This window comes from Aulonocara sp. 'chitande type north' Nkhata Bay, linkage group LG23 (genome assembly GCF_057382095.1).
Source record: "Aulonocara sp. 'chitande type north' Nkhata Bay isolate Kocher_YH1m ecotype deep benthic linkage group LG23, A_spYH_male_GT1.1, whole genome shotgun sequence".
Taxonomy (NCBI): domain Eukaryota; kingdom Metazoa; phylum Chordata; class Actinopteri; order Cichliformes; family Cichlidae; genus Aulonocara; species Aulonocara sp. 'chitande type north' Nkhata Bay.
Genome location: NC_141365.1, coordinates 46,360,236 through 46,383,845, shown reverse-complemented (window position 1 = coordinate 46,383,845; position 23,610 = coordinate 46,360,236). Strand labels below are relative to the sequence as shown.

The 23,610-nt window shown below is 41.4% G+C and overlaps 1 protein-coding gene across 1 annotated transcript in view; it reads right to left on the bottom strand.

Moving 5' to 3' along the window:
• The window catches only part of LOC147302785 (uncharacterized), a 431,420-nt gene that overhangs the window by 13,505 nt on the left and 394,305 nt on the right, over nt 1-23,610 (bottom strand). The window contains exons 8-14 of the mRNA XM_086283599.1: nt 20,564-20,837; nt 14,395-16,165; nt 14,142-14,315; nt 12,586-12,589; nt 11,654-11,832; nt 9,370-9,546; nt 3,468-3,671 (exon numbers count right to left, since the gene is read on the bottom strand). Coding sequence (XP_086139725.1) covers nt 3,468-3,671; nt 9,370-9,546; nt 11,654-11,832; nt 12,586-12,589; nt 14,142-14,315; nt 14,395-16,165; nt 20,564-20,837 — 2,783 coding nt within the window. The remainder of the gene's footprint in view (nt 1-3,467; nt 3,672-9,369; nt 9,547-11,653; nt 11,833-12,585; nt 12,590-14,141; nt 14,316-14,394; nt 16,166-20,563; nt 20,838-23,610) is intronic.

Genomic DNA, 23,610 nt, shown 5'->3' with positions numbered 1-23,610 from the left:
GATAATTTAGATAAACTTTTTTCCAAATTTATATGGCAAGGCAAACGCCCAAGGATCAAGTTCCAAACATTAAAACTGTCAAACCTGCAGGGGGGATTGACTGTTCCAAATCTGAAATATTATTTCTGGGCAGCTCAGATGAGACCCCTGACTGTATGGGTGCGGGATTTGTCTGAAACTCAGTGGCTAAACATTGAGAAGACAATGTGCGAAAGATCATTGGAATCCCTGCTTTGTTCTAACATTTCAATTAAAAATGTGCATATGGGGGAACGGACGAGGGTCACACTAAAGATTTGGCGTAGAATCAAACAATCATTTGGTCTTCCAAAAGAAATTTCAATGTTATCAAGGCTCTCCTCCCTGCAGGGTTTTTCTCCTATTGTGGAAGACTCTGGCTTCAGAGCATGGTCAAATAGCGGGCTTCATAAACTTTGTCATGTTGTGAGGAATGGGCACCTGAGCTCATTTGAACAGTTGAGGTCAGTTTCGGCTTCCTTCTTCTGACTTTTTTAGATTTCTGCAGCTAAGAAGCTTTTTGACAAAACATAAAGAATGGAGGCAAGTTTTGGAGCCCTCACCCATTGAGGAAATATTTCTAAAAACATTTCAAAGTAATTCCTCCCCAAAATTAATCAGTCATTTTTATAACGCATTTATGAGTTTCAATACAAATGCAACTTTGGATATTAAGGCAAGGTGGGAAGCTGAGACTGGCACTCAAATCTCAGAGGACACCTGGGAAGAGGTGTTTGGTGAAGCCCATCTGGTGACTAATTCTGGGCTGTGGAGAGAATTTAAATGGAAGGTGGTCATGAGATATTTTAGAACCCCAGAGATAATTGCCAAAATGAAGCCTACAAATTCTGACACCTGCTGGCGAAATTGTGGTACTTCTTTAGGAACCCACTCACATATATTCTGGTCATGCCCAAAAATCTGCTCACTTTGGAATGACATATTTAAAGTTCTCAATACAGTTTTCCAACAATACAAAGACCAACAGTTAGCCATTTTAGGAGTCTTACCAAATGGTTTTGCGGGAAACAATAAAACGTATCTCTTAAGAATCTTACAGCAGCACTAAAGTGTATCACTATTAAATGGCTGAATCTTGACCCATCTTCATATAATATGTGGATTGATAAAGCAAGATAAATTTACCAGATGGAGGAAATAACATCTGCTCTGCGGATTCAGAGAGAATTGTTTACTGACCGTTGGCGACCCATACATGCTTTACTGTTTCAATAATTTAGCATAGGTCTCTTTCGTTTTGTTCATTTATGGCTAAGTTTGTCACATGTTATTTAATATTACATAAAGTTTATGTTTTCTTTTTGTTTTTGTTGTTGTCTGTTTGTTTGTTTGTTTGCTTGGGTTTTGTTTTGCTTCCCAGTTTTGTTTTGTGCTTCCTAATTGCAGTTCTTATTTTAATCTACATTTCTGCATTGCGGTTCCTGTAACTGTCCTACTTGTGAACACTGACAAGTACAAGTTGCAATGTTGTAAATTATAATAAAAATTTAGTTAAAAAAAAAAAAAAGAACATTAAAGTCGTACATTTCTCATAAAAACAGGACAAAGACTTGAAAAAGTCGTGTTTTTCCTTCCAGGAACCACATGGCTTCACTTTTAAAGGTGAAGTGTGAAAGAAATGGACATATTTGAAGTCCAACACCTTTTTCCAGTCACATTATTAAAGCAGAAAAACTACAAGCTCATTTTCATTCCAACAAGTCATCTTCTGACCTGGACTAACAACACTGGTCTCTATGTGCAGCTGGCTGTGAGACCAGTGCTCAGGGAGCGTCTACAAAGTGCAACACTGAAAGAACATCACACACTCATTTGCTTCCAGCACTTTCACACAAACATCTACTGTCATTATTGTCACCAAACTCTGTGGATCCTTTATTGCAAATTCAAATGGGATCAAATGGTCAGACAAAAGAGGGTTATGAGGAAATATGATGAAATGTTGTGTATTAGCAGCAACTTATTGAATCTTTTTCCTCAGAAACCAAACAAAATGATTGACAAACATGTTTTTACAAACTCAGTGTTGGACTTGGATCAGCAGGATAAGCTGATGTTTAAAGGCATTTGAGTCTCGCTGTATGAGAGTCCAGTTCTTACTCAATATTTATGGATGATGTTCTTTCAGTGTTGCACTTTGTAGACGCTCCCTGAGCCTCACAGCCAGCTGCACATGGACCAGCTGACATTACCCAGCATTAGAGGCGGCTGTAAAAAATTCATGTTCCCATTTAAATGGTTTTAATTTGAATAAAACGATGTTGATTCATTCAATCCTGAATCGATGTTTAATATAAATGTATTTTGCCAGAATCTCAGGTTAAAGCTCACAAACTATTTCAACAAGCAGCAAACAGCTAAAACAGTAAATGAGAGCAGCTAAACACACAAAGATGGAAACACAGAGCGTGGATCGTTCACTCCACGGCACGTACACGGACACGCCGTCGGGGCTGAAAGTGGACAGCTCACAGATCCTGAAGCTGCAGGTTTCATCTGTCTCCAACCAAAACTGAGTGAAGCAGCAGCAAAAGAAGATCCAAACTCTGCTTCACGTTTGATAAATATGCTCATGAATTCTCTCTGACTTTGGCTGTTCCTGCCTGCACAGCTCTCTCTCTCTCAGTGTACTCCAAGAACAGCTTCAAACATCTGTTTCTGCATCATTCACTGTTTATTAGCCACCAGTCTGCTGTTGTGTTCAGTGCTGTCGGCCTCTGACAGTAAAGCCTCATTTCTGCTGTTCCATGGAAACTTTTTAAAATGATGACAGATTACAAACTCTCAGCTGTGTCTGTAATCAAACCTCTGTAACTTTGCTTCACTTCAGCAGCATCAGCTCATGTTCACATGTTGCTTCATGGTTTGCTTCAGTTTTTGATCGACTGCAGAATATTTTGAAGGTTATCTGCTATAAAAAGCCAGAAGAGGAAAATCTGCTTCATGTGTTTCTGTTTGATCCTCAGTGACTTTGACACAAAGGCCTCTGCTGTGATGATCACACCTCTGATCAAGTCTCACAGTGTCACAACTGATAAATGATCAGAGTTAGAATATTTCTGACTGTCTGCTGTGTGCCGTGACCTTTGACCTGCTAAAGACAGTCAGCTGTGGATTATTCATTGTTGTGTCTGATACTTAGAACTGTGAGGAAGAAGCTACACAGTTAATCAGGGTCCCCTCTCTCTGAATCAGGAAAGGTGGGCAGGCCGCGTGTGGGCCGCGGGCCATACGTTGAGTATCACTGTTTGAAATGTGAACATTGTTCTGCTGCAGTCAATGGACTAAACCAGAGAAGAAGAAAACAGACTTTACCATGAAGATCCTCAGTGTGGATCAGTATAATATCAGCCTGATGTCTGCAGTTTAGTGTCAGCACAACTTTCACATCATATTCATCTCAGCACAACTAAAACATGCTGACTGACCTCAGAGTTTCAAGTTTACATCCTGGACTCTCCAGGAAACCACACAGATGCTTCACTCCTGGATCCTGCAGGTTATTGTTGTTCTTAGTCGAAGACCAGGAGTAGTCATTACTCAGGTCCAGCTGTCTCAGATGGGAGGGGTTGGACTTCAGTGCTGCTGCCAGATAATCACAGCTGATCTCTGACAAACCACAGTCCATCAATCTGTATAAAGAATGAAAGATGTAAGTTTATTAGACAAAGTGCTTGAAATCATTCAGTGTTTCATCATCTGTTCAGAGCTGAAGAAGCTTCAGAATGTAGAAGTTTAGAAAATGGAAACTCCAAACAGCTGAAGCCAACAGGAAGCAGCTTCAAACAAACACAACAAGAGAAAAAACTCTGAATGTTTCACATTAAAGTCGTACATTTCTCATAAAAACAGGACAAAGACTTGAAAAAGTCGTGTTTTTCCTTCCAGGAACCACATGGCTTCACTTTTAAAGGTGAAGTGTGACAGAAATGGACATATTGAAATCAATGATATCAAAGCTGGAATCAAATGAGTCCAAGTCTTCTGCTGATTCAGCATCACATTCATCTTTGCTCCTTGTTCTGCATCCCCACCATAAATATAAAGAGGCAAAACTCACATTTTCCAAAATCCTCTTTAAGCTTCGACAATAAAGGAAGATAGTTTTATACAAGTCTTTGTGGTTTTCTTGTCACCCAGATGCCCGAGTACTTAAACTTGTTATAGCTGGGTTTAAAAGGGGCTAAAATACACAAAACTCCCCAGTTGTCGTACAGATAGACTTTGCCTCGCTCTTCCCAAAATTCACATTATATCCAGAAATTGTCCCAAATTCCTTAAGTATGCATTAAGGTGACCTTGAGGCTCTTAAAGGCGCCTATAAATAAAATGTATTATTATTATTATTGTAAGTCTATCCAAAAGTTTGCGGAGGCTATTCGATGGGTTGGAAATAAATAAAATCATGTCGTCGGCATAAAGAGAGACTTCATGTTCGATACCCCCTCGATGTTTTCCCTCAACACCAACACATTGTCTCAGAGCAACAGCTAGCGGTTCAATGGCAAAAAGGAGACAGAGGGCATCCCTGTCCTGGGGGGCAGATTATTGTTAGTCTGGACGGCTGTTAGAGGGGAGCAATACAATACTTTTATCCAAGATACAAAATTAAAGACACATTTTTTAAGCGTATAAAAAAAAATCCCATCTCACCCGATCCAACGCCTTTTCTGCGTCAAGCCAAATGACAGTTTCCAATGTATCACCTTTAACATGGGTATAAATGATATTTAATAGAGCTCTAATGTTCAAAAAAGAGTGCCTAATAAAGCCCGTCTGGTGAAATAATGGAGGACAAATACTTGTGTAAGCGACGGGCCAACACTTGAGCCAGGATCTTGGTGTCTGTGTTGAACAAAGATATTAAACGACATGAACGACAATCTAAATGGTCTTTTTCCTGTTTTACAATTAAACACATCACTGCTTGATGCATTGTTGGAGGCAACGACTGTGAGAGGAAGGATTCTTCAAAAGTTGATTTTAACAGTGAATTCAGTCGGTCAGAAAACTTTATGAAAAAATCAGATGGATACCCGTCGGGGCAGCAGATTTTCCAGACTGCATGCTCCGTACGGCCGTTTCAATTTCAACATTAGAGACAGGTTCCTCCAGACTAGCGATCGCATCTTCTCCCAAGGAGGGAATATCAAACACCTTATTGAAATCATTGTGGATCTCAAGGATAGTTTGGTTGTCTGTAGACCTTATTCCCTGGTCATTGTAGATCTCAAGGATAGTTGGTTAGCTGTTCTTAGTCGTAGCTGGTGAGCTGATAACTCGCCTGTTTTTTCTCCATGTACATAAGCGTAGCTGCAACTTTGACTAAGCTTGTTTTGTAGATATGAGATTGTATTCAGTTTGTCATTGTAACCGCTGTGTATATAATACAGGCTCAGGAGAGTGGCTGTACACAGCATGTAGTTTAGTCATTTCATCAGCTAACTGAGAGAGGCGCTCGGTCCCTATTTTATTCCAACCGCCCCCAACATGTCCGGCTGGATAACCACTGCTCATCTACCATCACAATGAACACCGGTATACCACAAGGCTGTGTGATGAGCCCTTTCCTCTACTCCCTCTTCACCCACGACTGCAGACCTGCTGATGGTTCCAACACCATCATTAAGTTTGCAGATGACACCACGGTGATTGGCCTCATCAGTGACAACGATGAGGCCGCCTACAGTGAGGAGGTGGATCGTCTGGCTGAGTGGTGCGACAGAAACAACCTGCTGCTTAACACTGAGAAGACCAAGGAGCTCATCGTGGACTACAGGAGGAATGCTGACCCACATCCACCCATCCACATTAAGGGGACGGCTGTGGAGCGTGTGAGCAGCTTCAAGTTCCTGGGAGTCCACATCTCCGAGGATCTCATCTGGACGACCAACTGCTCCAAGCTGGTCAAGAAGGCTCACCAGCGCCTCTTCTTCTTGAGGACTCTGAGGAAGAACCACCTGTCCTCAGACATCCTGGTGAACTTCTATCGTTGCACCATCGAGAGCATCCTGACCAACTGTATAACAGTCTGGTACGGGAACTGCTCTGCCTCGGACCAGAAGGCGTTGCAGAGGGTCGTGAAAACTGCCCAGCGCATCGCCGGAGCACCACTTCCTGCCATAAAGGACATCTACAGGAAGCGGTGTCTGAAAAGGGCTGGGAAAATCATCAAAGACCCCAGTCACCCATCACATGGACTCTTCACCCTCCTGCCCTCCGGGAGGCGCTACAGGAGCCTCCGAACTAAGACCACCAGGTACCGGAACAGCTTCTTCCCCACAGCTGTCAGACTCCTGAACTCTGCCTCCTGACATCTGACCCACGTTAAACTCATGGACTGAACATACACACACCCACAATGGACAACTGTACCCTCAAACACACAATAATAACATGGACTGAATCACCACTCACAACCACCAGCACTTTATATAGCCTCTGTAGAAACTATCTACATATCTCACTTATCTTAACTGCACTACTGTATAGCTCTGTGTAAATAATCATTCTGTACATTCGATAATCTTTAATCCTACAACTGTTTACAACTTGCATAGTTCCCATTTCTGTATAGCTGTATATCTCAGATTTCTGTAAAGTTATTTATTTCATATTCTGTATAGTTTTTCATATTTATATCCTGTTCATATCCTGTACATAGCTTGTACTCACTACAGCCTGTACATACTTATAGTTATAGAATATTCACAACATACTTCATACCGTGTACATTATAACATACCATAATAGACCCATTTCTGTAATATACTCACATATCTATATTATTGCTAATATATATTGTAATATATCTATATCACTAAAGCACTTCTGGATGGATGCAAACTGCATTTCGTTGCCCTGTACCTGTGCATGTGCAATGACAATAAAGTTGAATTCTATTCTAATTCTATTCTATTCTATTCTGTTTGGCACAAAATGAAATTATTTGGCCTCTCAGATGCTTTTAGAGATTCCCAAATGACTGATGATGACATCTCTGGGGTCTGATTGATAGAAAAAAAATCTCTTTGAGACCTTTTGTAACTGACAAACTCTTCATCTGCTAACAACACTGAGTTGAATCTCCATGGCTGATAGTTGGAGCAGGCATCAGGAATACACATTGAAAAATCACCAGAGTCTTATAATCACATTCTGTAACTAAAGGGAGACGTTTTTCTATACAAATATATGTTTTATGGACATTAGAAAAAAAAAGAGTATTGACGTGAAGCAGGATTATGAAATCTCCATACATCAGCCAGCCCATAATTATCAAGAAAGCTCTGAATGACGCATGCTGACTTTGGACTAAGTGTACTTTTGTGTGAACTGTGGTCCATAGCAGATAATGAGCAGTTTAGGTCTCCCTCAAAGATGATATTGTGTGATGACATATTGGGGAGCCGCGCAAAGACATTAGTGAAAAATCTGTGATCGTCCCAATTAGAGGCGTAGATATTTGCTAAGATCAAAGGAAAACCATAAACTATATTTTCTGCACTTAAAATCCTATAATTTTCTCATAAATCGACAGTGCGCCTTATGGATGAATTCTGGTTGTGCTTACTGACCTCGAACCGATTTTATGTGCTACACGGCGCTCAGAAACCTTTCAAAAGATGTTTTGGTACGACTTTGCTCAGCTACGAGGCCGCACCGCTTGATGGATTGTTGGAGCATTACAGCTACGAGGAGCCTCGCGGAGTGATACGTACTCTGCTTCAACGTAATATTACTGTATTGAGTGTGTATAAGGACCATAAATGGCACCTGTAAGAGACACGGTTACAAAGAGGGTTTCAAACTCCAGGCTGTCAGTCACGCAGTAGAACCTGGGAACAGAGCAGCTGCTTGTTATTATGCTCAGCGTCTGTTTACATTTTGACTGCACGATTGTGAGCTTTTTGTTATGCACAAAAACAACATTGTTTTCTTTTATTTATGGAGCATTATTATTTAATAAATGCTGATCATTCATTTCTGAGTAATTGTTTCATGTACATCTACGCTGTATGTTAATAAATGTGCCTGTGTGAGATTTGGGACACAGCTTTGACTAAGAACTCTCTTTTTGTTCGAACTTTCTGGCTTTAAAAATATCGAGATAATTATCGTATATCGCCATCCAGCTAAAGAATATCGAGATATGAACTTTGGGTCATATCGCCCAGTCGTAATATTGCAATAGGTTGTCCGTTAAACTCAAGTGGGGCTTGGGCCCTGGCACGGCGTAGCCACACAATCCTGGTAGTAGTGACGCTCGGCTATGACGGCGTGCGGGTTACCAGCTGGCTTTCTCAGGATAGGGCTCCTGTGTGAGCGGTCGACAATAACGTCTTTATCCATACCCAGCACTTCACGTCGTAGCACGGATACGGCCGTGGAGGAGCTCGAGTCCAGGCCCTCTGGGATCCCTATGATGTGGATGTTAGCTCTCCGCTTCCTGCCTTCATCACATTTATCCTTCAGGTCAGACAGCTCCTCCTTCATACTCTCTACTGTAGACTGCAGGGTGGTCACCTCATCGCTCCACATTGACACCCCATCCTCAGCTTCTTTCACTCTAACCTTTACTCCATCAACTTCGCCGCACGTCGTGTGAGTGTAAACCACTACAACATGTAGACGGCCGTCTGCAGGCTGGATGTAGCACCACCGCAGAGACGTGCTGCAGCTCTGTTTAGTTACCCAGCTGACAGCAGAGGCTGTAGTTTACTGTTACCAACATGGAAAACTGAAGCTTCATCAGATGGAGCTACAGAGCTGGAGAACAAAGGAGACTGAGAGGCCAGAATGATGTGGGAGGAAACATCAAGAGCCTGTTTGAAAGGAGACACATGTGGATGCTGTGCCAGTCTGTGGTCTGTCAGAAGTCAGCTGAGTCACACTGCAAGAAGCTGCAGAATCTCAGAGGAGGAGATTTGGAAGTGTTTGTGGGACAAACTGGACTCAAAGAAAGAAGATGTTTGTGAAGTCTTTGGTGGAGGTGAGCAGTGTGAAGCAGAACACATGCAGATGAATCAGGAGGGAACAAACTGAGTGGGCGGAGCTGTCTGAGCCCCGCCCACACAAACACAGCTCTCTGAATCAGGAAAGGTGGGCAGGCCGCGTGTGGGCCGCGGGCCATACGTTGAGTATCACTGTTTGAAATGTGAACATTGTTCTGCTGCAGTCAATGGACTAAACCAGAGAAGAAGAAAACAGACTTTACCATGAAGATCCTCAGTGTGGATCAGTATAATATCAGCCTGATGTCTGCAGTTTAGTGTCAGCACAACTTTCACATCATATTCATCTCAGCACAACTAAAACATGCTGACTGACCTCAGAGTTTCAAGTTTACATCCTGGACTCTCCAGGAAACCACACAGATGCTTCACTCCTGGATCCTGCAGCTTGTTGTTGAAGCTCAGGTCCAGCTGTCTCAGATGGGAGGGGTTGGACTTCAGTGCTGCTGCCAGATAATCACAGCTGATCTCTGACAAACCACAGTTCCACAATCTGTATAAAGAATGAAAGATGTAAGTTTATTAGACAAAGTGCTTGAAATCATTCAGTGTTTCATCATCTGTTCAGAGCTGAAGAAGGTTCAGAATGTAGAAGTTTAGAAAATGGAAACTCCAAACAGCTGAAGCCAACAGGAAGCAGCTTCAAACAAACACAACAAGAGAAAAAACTCTGAATGTTTTACATTAAAGTCGTACATTTCTCATAAAAACAGGACAAAGACTTGAAAAAGTCGTGTTTTTCCTTCCAGGAACCACATGGCTTCACTTTTAAAGGTGAAGTGTGACAGAAATGGACATATTTGAAGTCCAACACCTTTTTCCAGTCACATTATTAAAGCAGACAAACTACAAGCTCATTTTCATTCCAACAAGTCATCTTCTGACCTGGACTAACAACACTGGTCTCTATGTGCAGCTGGCTGTGAGACCAGTGCTCAGGGAGCGTCTACAAAGTGCAACACTGAAAGAACATCACACACTCATTTGCTTCCAGCACTTTCACACAAACATCTACTGTCATTATTGTCACCAAACTCTGTGGATCCTTTATTGCAAATTCAAATGGGATCAAATGGTCAGACAAAAGAGGGTTATGAGGAAATATGATGAAATGTTGTGTATTAGCAGCAACTTATTGAATCTTTTTCCTCAGAAACCAAACAAAATGATTGACAAACATGTTTTTACAAACTCAGTGTTGGACTTGGATCAGCAGGATAAGCTGATGTTTAAAGGCATTTGAGTCTCGCTGTATGAGAGTCCAGTTCTTACTCAATATTTATGGATGATGTTCTTTCAGTGTTGCACTTTGTAGACGCTCCCTGAGCCTCACAGCCAGCTGCACATGGACCAGCTGACATTACCCAGCATTAGAGGCGGCTGTAAAAAATTCATGTTCCCATTTAAATGGTTTTAATTTGAATAAAACGATGTTGATTCATTCAATCCTGAATCGATGTTTAATATAAATGTATTTTGCCAGAATCTCAGGTTAAAGCTCACAAACTATTTCAACAAGCAGCAAACAGCTAAAACAGTAAATGAGAGCAGCTAAACACACAAAGATGGAAACACAGAGCGTGGATCGTTCACTCGACGGCACGTACACGGACACGCCGTCGGGGCTGAAAGTGGACAGCTCACAGATCCTGAAGCTGCAGGTTTCATCTGTCTCCAACCAAAACTGAGTGAAGCAGCAGCAAAAGAAGATCCAAACTCTGCTTCACGTTTGATAAACATGCTCATGAATTCTCTCTGACTTTGGCTGTTCCTGCCTGCACAGCTCTCTCTCTCTCAGTGTACTCCAAGAACAGCTTCAAACATCTGTTTCTGCATCATTCACTGTTTATTAGCCACCAGTCTGCTGTTGTGTTCAGTGCTGTCGGCCTCTGACAGTAAAGCCTCATTTCTGCTGTTCCATGGAAACTTTTTAAAATGATGACAGATTACAAACTCTCAGCTGTGTCTGTAATCAAACCTCTGTAACTTTGCTTCACTTCAGCAGCATCAGCTCATGTTCACATGTTGCTTCATGGTTTGCTTCAGTTTTTGATCGACTGCAGAATATTTTGAAGGTTATCTGCTATAAAAAGCCAGAAGAGGAAAATCTGCTTCATGTGTTTCTGTTTGATCCTCAGTGACTTTGACACAAAGGCCTCTGCTGTGATGATCACACCTCTGATCAAGTCTCACAGTGTCACAACTGATAAATGATCAGAGTTAGAATATTTCTGACTGTCTGCTGTGTGCCGTGACCTTTGACCTGCTAAAGACAGTCAGCTGTGGATTATTCATTGTTGTGTCTGATACTTAGAACTGTGAGGAAGAAGCTACACAGTTAATCAGGGTCCCCTCTCTCTGAATCAGGAAAGGTGGGCAGGCCGCGTGTGGGCCGCGGGCCATACGTTGAGTATCACTGTTTGAAATGTGAACATTGTTCTGCTGCAGTCAATGGACTAAACCAGAGAAGAAGAAAACAGACTTTACCATGAAGCTCCTCAGTGTGGATCAGTATAATATCAGCCTGATGTCTGCAGTTTAGTGTCAGCACAACTTTCACATCATATTCATCTCAGCACAACTAAAACATGCTGACTGACCTCAGAGTTTCAAGTTTACATCCTGGACTCTCCAGGAAACCACACAGATGCTTCACTCCTGGATCCTGCAGGTTGTAGTTGTAGCTCAGGTCCAGCTGTCTCAGATGGGAGGGGTTGGACTTCAGTGCTGCTGCCAGATAATCACAGCTGATCTCTGACAAATCACAGCTCCACAATCTGTATAAAGAATGAAAGATGTAAGTTTATTAGACAAAGTGCTTGAAATCATTCAGTGTTTCATCATCTGTTCAGAGCTGAAGAAGCTTCAGAATGTAGAAGTTTAGAAAATGGAAACTCCAAACAGCTGAAGCCAACAGGAAGCAGCTTCAAACAAACACAACAAGAGAAAAAACTCTGAATGTTTCACATTAAAGTCGTACATTTCTCATAAAAACAGGACAAAGACTTGAAAAAGTCGTGTTTTTCCTTCCAGGAACCACATGGCTTCACTTTTAAAGGTGAAGTGTGAAAGAAATGGACATATTGAAATCAATGATATCAAAGCTGGAATCAAATGAGTCCAAGTCTTCTGCTGATTCAGCAGAAGACTTGGACTCATTAGGACTCATTACCTAATCAAACCTCGGTAACTTTGCTTCACTTCAGCAGCATCAGCTCATGTTCACATGTTGATTCATGGTTTTCATGGTTGATTCACCTCATTTTTAAAAAATGACCTCTGACAGGAAAGTCTCATTTCTGCTGTTCAACAGTGAAGAAATGTAAATTTTCAAAATGACAAATTGGAAAACACAGAGCTGTGTCTCTAATCAAAGCAGAGATGGAACGATGCCACGTTTTATGTCCGATATCGATAGGAATCCAATATAGTCGATTTTATAATCAAACGTTTTTTTTAATATCTTGCTGCATTTTGTATAAGTTCATACTCAAGTTTAAAAAATCTAAACACTAAAGCTGTTCTGTTATACCTGTCTGCAAAAACACACTGCAGCCAAAACATTAGACAATACTGATCTTTGTATTTAAACTTTTATCAGAATTTTAAATCTAAAGTATTTAAAGTAATATTCAAAAGTCATTTAAATCAGTTTGATGCAGACTTCAAAAACTCTTTGGTTGTGAATAAAAGAAGTGCAACATCAGCACAAAATAATGTTTCTATTGAACAACTAACACAAACAGGTTGTAGAATGGAGCCTTTTCTACTCACAGCTGAACAGAAACAACATCCAGAGTGGAAAACAGTGCAAATAACTGCAAACAGGCTTCATGACACTCATGTTTGATCAGATTCACTCCCTGCTCTCACACACCAACTCCAGACCTGCATTCATCTTTTCCCTCTGAACCCCCCAAACATACAAACCCTGAGCCACCACCATTGCCCTTTCACTGACTGCCCCACTCCACCATTTGACCCTTAGAACTGAAGACGCTTCTCTCATAAGAGGTGAAACATCTTCAAGGAAACTTAAAGAAGTCCAGACGCTTTTCTTTCCAAGCTTCTTAGACTACGATGACCTGGATGTCTGAGAACCTTCACAGACTGATTTTACAAGAACAACTTGTGTCAAAAATCCCTGGCAGTGCCTCTCTGTCACACACACAAATCACTACAGTTACAAATTTAATAACTTAAAAACCTCAGAAAAACAGAACTGAGCAAACCAAACAAACAAACAAACAAACCAGAGACCAGGTAAGAACATTGTTGAGGTTTAAATTTATAATCTTAAATACTTATATGCTGATTATATTGCTTTATAAGAAAGGCCCAACTCTGAGTACACTCTGTGCCGACAGGACTGACAGGAAATTACATGCTTTTGCAGGCAAAAAGTGAAACTAAGCAGAGTGTTTGATCGAAACTTAAAGTGTGTGTGACGTCTATATAAATGACTAGGCTTCCTGTTTTGTGCTTCAGACCTGGGGTTGTGTGTTCAGGTCTCCATATCCGGATATGTAAAATAAAGATAATTTTTTAAAGTAAAAAGACCACTTTTGAGCCGTGTCTTTTTGGCCGTAAAGAATACCAAAGGACCGGAATTTAATAACATTAAAAGCAAACAATAAATGAGCAAAGTAGTGCATGATAAATATAGATGACAAATACAAAGTGCAATATAGAAACACTGGGTAAAAAGAAATGAACAATTAAAAAGGAGGATAACAGATGTGAGCAGTAGTTAAACAGTAGAAATAAATATATAATAAACAAATAAAAATAGATAATAAATGAAAGCCAGGTCTGAAAGGTGAGTTTGGCTTTAAAAGCATGAAAACACACTGCTGTCTTCAGGAAGGCTGCTCCAGTAACAGAAAGTCATCTACATGTGGGTTTAGTTCTGACTTTAGGGACAAGTAAAAAAATAAAATAAAATAAAAACATCTGTCCAGACAACCTGACAGTCAAAAATATAAACTCAGGAACTTAAAAGGAAAATTGTGCTGACTTTGAACGTCCGCATCAAGATAAACTTACAGATTTAAGAGTCAAAAAGTGTCAAAAAGTCTGTATCCTTACCTGAGAGTTTCAAGTTTACAGTCAGGACTCTTTAGTCCAACACACAGCAAATCCAATCCTGAATCCTGCAGGTAGTTCGAGCTCAGGTCCAGCTCTCTCAGATGATTGGATGGGGAGCTGAGAATTTCAGACAAAGCTTCAAAGCTTCTTTTTGAGAGTGCACAACGACTCAGCCTGAGGAAGAATAACAATGGAGACATATTCTTTTATTCATCTAGCATTATTAAACATATTTGTTCATAGATTCACTTACAGCACTTTCTTGGATGCTTTGACCACTGGCAGCAGCTTCAAAAATGCCTTCTCTGAACAGGAGTATTTCTCCAGGTCGAACTCATCCAGATCTGATGACAGTAAGATGAAGACCAGAGCCGACCACTGAGCAGGAGACAGTTGATCTGTGGAGAGACGTCCTGATCTCAGGGACTGTTGGATCTCCTCCACTAGAGAACGATCATCCAGTTCATTCAGACAGTGGAACAGGTTGATGCTTTTCTCTGCAGACAGTTTCCCACTGAGCTTCTTCTTGATGTAGTGAACTGTTTCCTGATTGGTCTGTGAGCTACTTCCTGTCTGTGTCAGCATGCTTAGAAGATCCTGATTGGTCTGCAGTGAAAGACCCAGGAGGAAGCGGAGGAACAAGTCCAGGTGTCCATTTGGACTCTTTAAGGCTTTGTCCACAGCACTCTGGTAGAAGTCTTTTACAGTAAGTGTTTTCTGGAAGATTTTAAAGCGAGGAGATTGTTTCTTAAGCAGGTTGACTCCAGAGTTGATGAAGGTCAGATAGACATGAAGAGCAGCAAAGAACTCCTGAATGCTCAGATGGATGAAACAGTAAACAACGTTGTTGAACATGTGGCACTCATCAGCTTTAAAGATCTGTGTGAACACTCCTGAGTACACTGAGGCTGCTCTGATATCGATGCCACACTCTGTCAGGTCTGATTCATAGAAGATCAGGTTTCCTTTCTGCAGCTGATCAAAGGCCAGTTTTCCCAGAGACTCAATGATCTTCCTGCATGACTCTGTCTCAGCTCCTCCATCATACTTGATGTCCTTCGTTTGTAGGTGAAATAGCACAAGGCGTAGGTAGAGCTCTGTGAGAGTCTTAGGCAGATCTTTGCTCTCTTTGTTCTTCATGACAAACTCCAGAACTGTAGCAGTGATCCAGCAGAAGACTGGGATGTGGCACATGATGTGGAGGCTTCGTGATGTCTTGATGTGGGAGATGATGCTGCTGGCCTGCTCCTCATTTCTGAATCTCTTCCTGAAGTACTCCTCCTTCTGTGGGTCAGTGAACCCTCTGACTTCTGTCACCATGTCAACAATGTCACGAAGGATCTTATTGGCTGCTGCGGGTCGTGTGGTTATCCAGAGGCGAGCAGAGGGAAGCAGTTCCCCCCTAATGAGGTTTATCAGCAGCACATCCACTGAGGTGGACTTTCTAGGGTCAGTCAGGATTGTAGTTTTGTGGAAGTTCAGAGGAGGTCGACACTCATCCAGACCATCAAAGATGAACACAACCTGGAAGTCTTCAAAGCTGCAGATTCCTGCTTCTTTGGTTTCAGTAAAGAAGTGATGAACAAGTTCCACCAAGCTGAACTTTTCCTCTTTCAGCAGATTCAGCTTTCTGAAAGTGAATGGAAACATGAACTGGATGTCCTGGTTGGCTTTGTCTTCAGCCCAGTCCAGAGTGAACTTCTGTGTTAGGACTGTTTTCCCAATGCCAGCCACTCCCATTGTCAGCACTGTTCTGATTGGTTTATCTCTTCCAGGTGGGAGTTTAAAGATGTCTTCTTGTCTGATGGTTGTTTCTGGTCTGTCTGGTTTCCTGGATGCTGTTTCAATCTGTCTGACCTCATGTTCATCATTGACCTCTGCAGTCCCTCCCCCTGTGATGTAGAGCTCTGTGTAGATCTGACTCAGGAGGGTCGGGTTTTCTGTTGTAGAAATCCCCTCGAGCACACACTGGAACTTCTGCTTCAGATCTGACTTGAGTTTGAGCTGACACTCAGTGAGAATCTCTGCATGAATAAACAGCAAATGACACAAATGAGAAAACTGCATTCTGGTTACTGTGGTTATGTGTTCAGTTCACTGGACTCTTGGTGTCATGATCCGGGTGAGTCTGAGTAACTTTCCACAGCATCAGCTCTCCTCCCCTGGGTGGAGCCCTCCTCACTCCTCCCTGCTCCTCACCTGTTGCCAATTACTCCGGCAGTATCTATGAGCAGCACTCACAATGAACCTTCTCCAGATTGTCTGCTTACCACAGTCAGTTCTCTGCCTCACATTTTGTCTTGTGCTCCTCAGCTTGTTTCGCGTAACCCTCTTTTCCTGTTCCCTAGTCGGCACCTGGATACATCTTCCAACTCTCGCCATAAGTCACGCCTCAGGATTCTGGCCTGCCACTGCTGGGAAAACTCACTCTTGCAAACTGCCATCCTCACCTGCCTGCCTCCCTGTGCACCCACATCTCACTTTGTACCCAGATTTAATTCATCTCCTCCTCCAGCTGATCTCCACCTGCAGCCACGTAACACCTCTTAGTTTTTAAATCTTGGACTCATTCACTACACTGTGGACCACTCTGATTATTATCTCCTTTGTTCCAGTGATCCTGGATAGTTTCTATTCGCCCGATTCTGCCCCTGTTGTTCCTTTGACCTGCCTCAGCTTATGTTCTGGCCTCAGCTCTGCACTTCTCATAATACCTCGCTTGCTGTTGAATTTAGCCGTGATTCAGCTTTCTCTGTCAAGAAATCTAGTAAAATACATTTCTGTTAAAAGTCACTCAGCCTCCGTTTTTTGGTTCTGTGCTTGACTCCATTCCTTTTCATGAGCCATTGAGCCCTGACACTTGGGTTATAACTGAGGGCAGGTTTTATAGAGACACATTTGATTTAATTGTGTTTATTTATACAGCACCAAATCAATACTAGCAGCATTTCACATATTACATAAACAACACTATGGAGCCAGTGATGAATAAATATGTAGAATAAATGAAAGAATTTCAAGTATAAAAGTTTTTTTTATTAATTCCTCCAAATAACAACAACAGTCACCCCAATGTGCTTTATATTGTAAGATAAAGAACCTACAATAATACAACTGAAAAAACCCAACTATCTTTTTGGGTCCTGAAAACTGAAGGCTCTGCCTCCCATTCTACTTTTAAATACTCTGTGAACAACAAGTAGGCCTGCAGAGCGAGAGCGAAGTGCTCTAATAGGGGGATATGGTACTACAAGGTCATTAAGATAAGATGGGGCCTGATTATTTAAGACCTTGTATGTGAGGAGCAGGATTTTGAATTCAATTCTGGATTTAACAGGAAGTCGATACAGGAGAAATCTGCTCTCTCTTTCTAGTCCCTGTCAGGACTCTTGCTGCAGCATTTTGGATTAACTGAAGCCTTTTCAGCGAGTTTTTAGGACTTGCTGATAATAATGAATTACAGTCGTCCAGCCTTGACGTAATAAATGCATAAACTTGTCACGGCTGGGGCAGCAGTCGTGCGGTGGAGTTAAATGAGGACCCAAGTTGCAGACAGTGGTGGAGATGCGAGTGAGGTTTTATTTACAGTGAACAAACCAAGGTGAGGGCAGAACTAAACATAAACCTAAACTGGAAAAACTACAGTGGCTTGCAAAAGTATTCGGCCCCCTTGAACTTTTCCACATTTTGTCACATTACAGCCACAAACATGAATCAATGTTAGTGGAATTCCAGGTGAAAGACCAACACAAAGTGGTGCACACGTGAGAAGTGGAACGAAAATCATACATCATTCCAAACATTTTGTACAAATAAATAACTGCAAAGTGGGGTGTGTGTAATTATTCAGCCCCCTGAGTCAATACTTTATAGAACCAGCTTTTGCTGCAGTTCCAGCTGCCAGTCTTTTAGGGTCTGTCTCTACCAGCTTTGCACATCTACAGACTGAAATCTTTGCCCATTCTTCTTTGCAAAACAGCTCCAGCTCAGGCAGATTAGATGGGCAGCGTTTGTGAACAGCAGTTTTCAGATCTTGCCACAGATTCTGGATTGGATTTAGATCTGGACTTTGACTGGGCCGTTCTAACACATGGACATGTTTTGTTTTAAACCATTCCATTGTTGCCCTGGCTTTATGTTCAGGGTCGTTGTCCTGCTGGAAGGTGAACCTCCGCCCCAGTCTCAAGTCTTTTGCAGACTCCAAGAGGTTTTCTTCCAAGATTGCCCTGTATTTGGCTCCATCCATCTTCCCATCAACTCTGACCAGCTTCCCTGTCCCTGCTGAAGAGAAGCACCCCCAGAGCATGATGCTGCCACCACCATATTTGACAGTGGGGATGGTGTGTTCAGAGTGATGTGCAGTGTTAGTTTTCCACCACACATAGCGTTTTGCATTTTGAACAAAAAGTTCCATTTTGGTCTCATCTGACCTGAGCAGCTTCTTCCACATGTTTGCTGTGTCCCCCACATGGCTTGTGGCAAACTGCAAACGGGACTTCTTATGGTTTTCTGTTAACAATGACTTTCTTCTTGCCGCTCTTCCATAAAGGCCAACTTTGTGCAGTGCACGACTAATAATTCCCCCACCTGAGCTGTAGATCTCTGCAGCTCGTCCAGAGTCACCATGGGCCTCTTGGCTGCATTTCGGATCAGCACTCTCCTTGTTCGGCCTTGTTCGATTACACACAGGTGCACTCTATTTAGTCATTAGCACTCATCAGGCAACGTCTATGTGCAACTGACTGCACTCAAACCAAAGGGGGCTGAATAATTACGCACACCCCACTTTGCAGTTATTTATTTGTAAAAAATGTTTGGAGTCATGTATGATTCTCATTCCACTTCTCACGTGTACACCGCTTTGTGTTGGTCTTTCACCTGGAATTCAAATAAAACTGATTCATGTTTGTGGCTGTAATGTGACAAAATGTGGAAAAGTTCAAGGGGGCCGAATACTTTTGCCACTGTAACAGACAAACCTGAAAACATAAGGACAGCGGGGAATACACAGAGATGACACAAAGAAGGCTGGATAGAGAGACGAGTAGTAACACTGATTAACACAGTAATGCAGACGACACAACGAGGAACACAGGCAGACACATACTATAAATACACACAAGGTAATGAGGGAATGACACACAGGAGGGGAGCACAGCTGATCCTAATTCACAAGACGAGACACAAACCTTCAAAGTAAAACAGGAAACAGACTGTTTTACAACACAAACTCGGGGACACGAACAGAACACAGAGGAAAGACACAGGTAGAGATCAACCTAAGAACTAATACAAAATCAGAATTAACACAAAGTACACAAGGTGATACCAAAAATGAAACAAAACGCTGAACGACCCAGGACCATGACAGAACTAGTTTTTCAGCGTCACTCTGAGACAGGATATTTCTAACTTTAGAGATGTTGCACAAATGGAAGAAAGCAGTCTTGCATATTTGTTTAATATGTGCGTTGAAGGACATGTCCTGGTCAAAAATGACTCCAAGGTTCCTCACAGCGTTACTGGAGGCCAAGGTAATGCCATCCAGAGTAAGAATCTGCTTAGATACCATATTTCTAAGATTTTCAGGGCCGAGTACAATAACCTCAGTTTGATCTGAATTAAGAAGCAGAAAGTTAGCGGCCATCCAGGTCTTTATGTCTTTAAGACATTCCTGCAGTTTAACTAATTGGTGTGTGTTATCTGACTTCATGGACAGATGGAGCTGGGTATCATCTGCATAGCAGTGTAAATGTATGCTATGTCTTCTAATGATGCTGCCTAAGGGAAGCTTGGTAACGGGAGCGTTGCCAGCAGAAGGCTGAAGTGGAATCTCCAAGAAAGCTGCAGAAGAAAAAACATGAGCTGAAATGGTGGATTTCAGTCAAATAAGGAGAACTGTGGCTTTCCTCCAACCTTTGACCAATCACCTTAGTGTCCTGTTTATCAACCATAATAAAAAGCATTTACTGTGTGGGCATTTTTTTTGTTTGGGTCTCCAAACAGCAGAAAGAAATGGCAGCCATTTTTTTAACTTTACCTTCAACTGGTAAATAGATTTAAGAGAAAGCACTTTGATCATATTTGTGACGTGTCCCAAACTGTTGTTGTCGCCTCATTTATGTTGATAAAACAGCTCTAAAACCAATCTGACAATATAAATCTGTAAAATGGGCAGAAAACCTGCTGCTGGTCCCATTTTAATCAAACCAACCCAAAGAGCAGATATTCATGTGTACACAGGAGGTTATTTGTGCAGATGCATAAAACACAAACTGTTGGCTTTCTGCAGTCTCTCACTCCTGAAAGTGTTGGCAAGTGTTTTGGATTTATTATTTATATAGATTTTAATGGCACCTGTGTAATGTTAACTAAGGTTTTTATTGTTTATGTATTTTTTGTTTAGTCATTCCCTGACTTACCTGTGGGTTCTGGGATGGTTTTATTTAAATTCTCCAACAGATCATTCCTGTTTAACCTCCCCAAAAGATTTTTAGCAACTTGAAAAGTGTTGATAGAGTAGGTATCAAACATCAGATCCACTATGTTCGTCCTCTCTGCATTCTCCAGTTTACTCTCTGGGATTGCTGGTAAACCTTCTACAGACCCGTTCTTCAGATGCCACTTAAATTTTTCAAAGTCATCACGTCCCAAATCCTCCAAAGTCCCCAGAAGGATTTCTTTAGGTGTCGTCATCTTTTACCCTGTAAGGACCCGATAAACAAAGACTGTAACAACAGCTGGAGAGGTAATTGTCTGATTTATCAGAATTTAACTTGATTCTAACAGCAGTTCATCACAATAAATTTCTAAGGCTCAGAATGCAACAAAATTGCACATGAAGAAGCACATAGAGAAGTATCCAAGTAACACTTTGCTACAATATAAAACAAACTATTATAAATAAAGAAAATATATAAACTAAATATATACACTACCCGTCAAACGTTTTAGGACAGCCCAATTTTTCCAGTGTTTTTGTCACGGTTTGCGAGCCATGTGTAAATTATTAAAGGACCCTTTATGCAGGCAGCTCAGATGCAAGTGAGTTTATTCATCACATGGTGATACAAACAGAAATGGCGAAGGTGAGCATGGAAACTAAGCAAAAACCTAAACTGGGAAAACTAACAGTACACGAATATGAAGAATTACACGAAGGGAAGACGAAAACACGGAACACAAGGGGTGGGAGCAAAGCACCACAACACATCACTATATAGTAGTGATGGGTCCAGCAACACTGATGCACCGACGCTTGTATCAAGCTCACAGAGCGAAACCTGTATCGGTGCGTGTGTCGCTTTAAGAAAAAGTCACGTGATCGATACAGCTGCTGTATCGCTCATTACCAACGCGCTAAACTGTGTTTAAAAGGTACCGCATCTGCATCTGTCAATGGGATGAGTCGCCACCAAAAAACCCCCCAAAAAACCAAAATTACTCTCGCAAAGATAAAAAAAAAAAAAAAAAAAACATCTCTCCATAACAAAATTGAGTTTGAAAGAAAAAAAAAATGTTTCTGCTGTGTGGGATCATTTTGATCTTTTAACTGCAAATAAGGGAATAGTTTGTCTGTCTTTGTTTCAGTGTAATCTATCAGAATAGGAAAAACAGCAATGTGACTTGCAGTGTAAATTATTTATTTTCTATTCTGCTGAGCTTTGTTACACAATCAAAAGCACCTCCTCAGTGTTCAGGCATTACAGAACCAAACATGAAAATGAGGAGACAAACACACCGAGAATGAACACAGGTCGGCCTATATTGGCACTGAACTGCTTTATCATCATTTTTTAATTAACATGCGTTTTATTATTTTGAAATCAAGCACCTAGGAAGTCTGTTCTGGACCATGCAGTCCTGAGTTTTATTATAACGGACTGCCAACCCCTTAGTATTGTGGAGAGTGTCGGAGAGAAACATTCCAAGATCAGAGGATCCTTTAACGTACTGGGGGAACAGGAAGACATCTTATCTGAACCTTTTCCACCTGGCTTTACAGTTTTTGTGTACCCCAGCTTCATCTGTGCCTCTGAATTTTCCAAAGCTGGGGAAATGCACCTTAGAACACACATGCATCAACACTACAATGAGCGGGCGGAGGGAGGTTTTGGAGTCTTCTCACACCCCCGTTCTCTGCGACAGGCACGTGCAGAGGGGGGGGGGGCTAGAGGGGCTTGAGCACCCGCCCCTTTCCTGATGGGTGCCCAAGGTGCCCTTTTGTTGAGGCAACTTTTTAAAAAAAAAAAGTATTATTTTTTTTTAATGTGTGCGTGCGTGCGGAGTCCTGTCTGTGCCCTTCAACAATAATATTTAACTATTAATCACAGTTTTGCTAAATAAAAGGATCTGGCTTGCATCAGTCACATGATCACATTTAACCAATGATCGCCCTCGACGGCAGAACGCGCTGGTTACGAGCCGGGAACGAGCTCACAAAGAGCACGCGCATTTTTTGCGGTCCGGAGCTGTAGGAGAAACACAAGTTAACTCAGAGACACAGACTGATGCGACAAACCCAGTAAGTAGCTGTACAGCGTACACTGTAGTGTGTAGCACACAGGAGTATTAGCTTATTACGTACACGTTGGTAAGTTGTCTTGTGGCAATTTGACGAACTGAAACAAACGAGCGTGCTGTGTGTGCAACAGCGTGACAAACATTACCTGTCCTTTTATTAACTGCACATGTAGTGCTGGTCATAGCTGCTGGCTACCTGTGTAAGGCTGTCATGGGTCTGTAGCTCTGTCACCGTTTTAGTGAACATATTTAGTTTTAAAGTAAGTTACAGAGCATTTCCTGCCTTTCTGGGGGGATTATATTTCACTAAAAAACGATCTAATATACATGTCCACATAATTATGCATTATTATAATTATAATATATTAAAAAACACACGCTGTATTTTAAAGAACATACATTAAGATGCAGATTATATTAGATTTATATTTTAAATAAGACAAAATTTGGATTTTACAGCAGTAAAATGATTGTATCTCTATACATGTAATAAGCTTTGCCCTGCACAGAGTGGATAGTGAAACAAATGGAATCATCATAAATACATTATTTCATATTTATTACTTCCCCCTCCTCATTGCTTTATTATTGTAGCTCTAGTAATAAATAATAATGTAAGGATTCTGGATCAGCACCATGATGCCCATAGTATATACAGTATTCTGAAGAAGGTCTAAAATGTCAGTGTGTTGCACCAAAATATTTAAGTAATTATCAGTTTTAGTTCTTAGAGTGTACCTCAAAGTAGGGGTGGGTTTTTATAATCGATTCATCGATTAAAATCGATTCTGGCTTGGATAACGTAAAATCGATTCATTAAAATCCTGAATCGATTTTTTAATATAAATTTATTTTGTCCGAAATGCCAGAATCTCTGGTGACATCTCACAAAATTTCAAGAACCACCAAACAGTAAATGAGAGCAGGTACAGGGATTCTGCACATA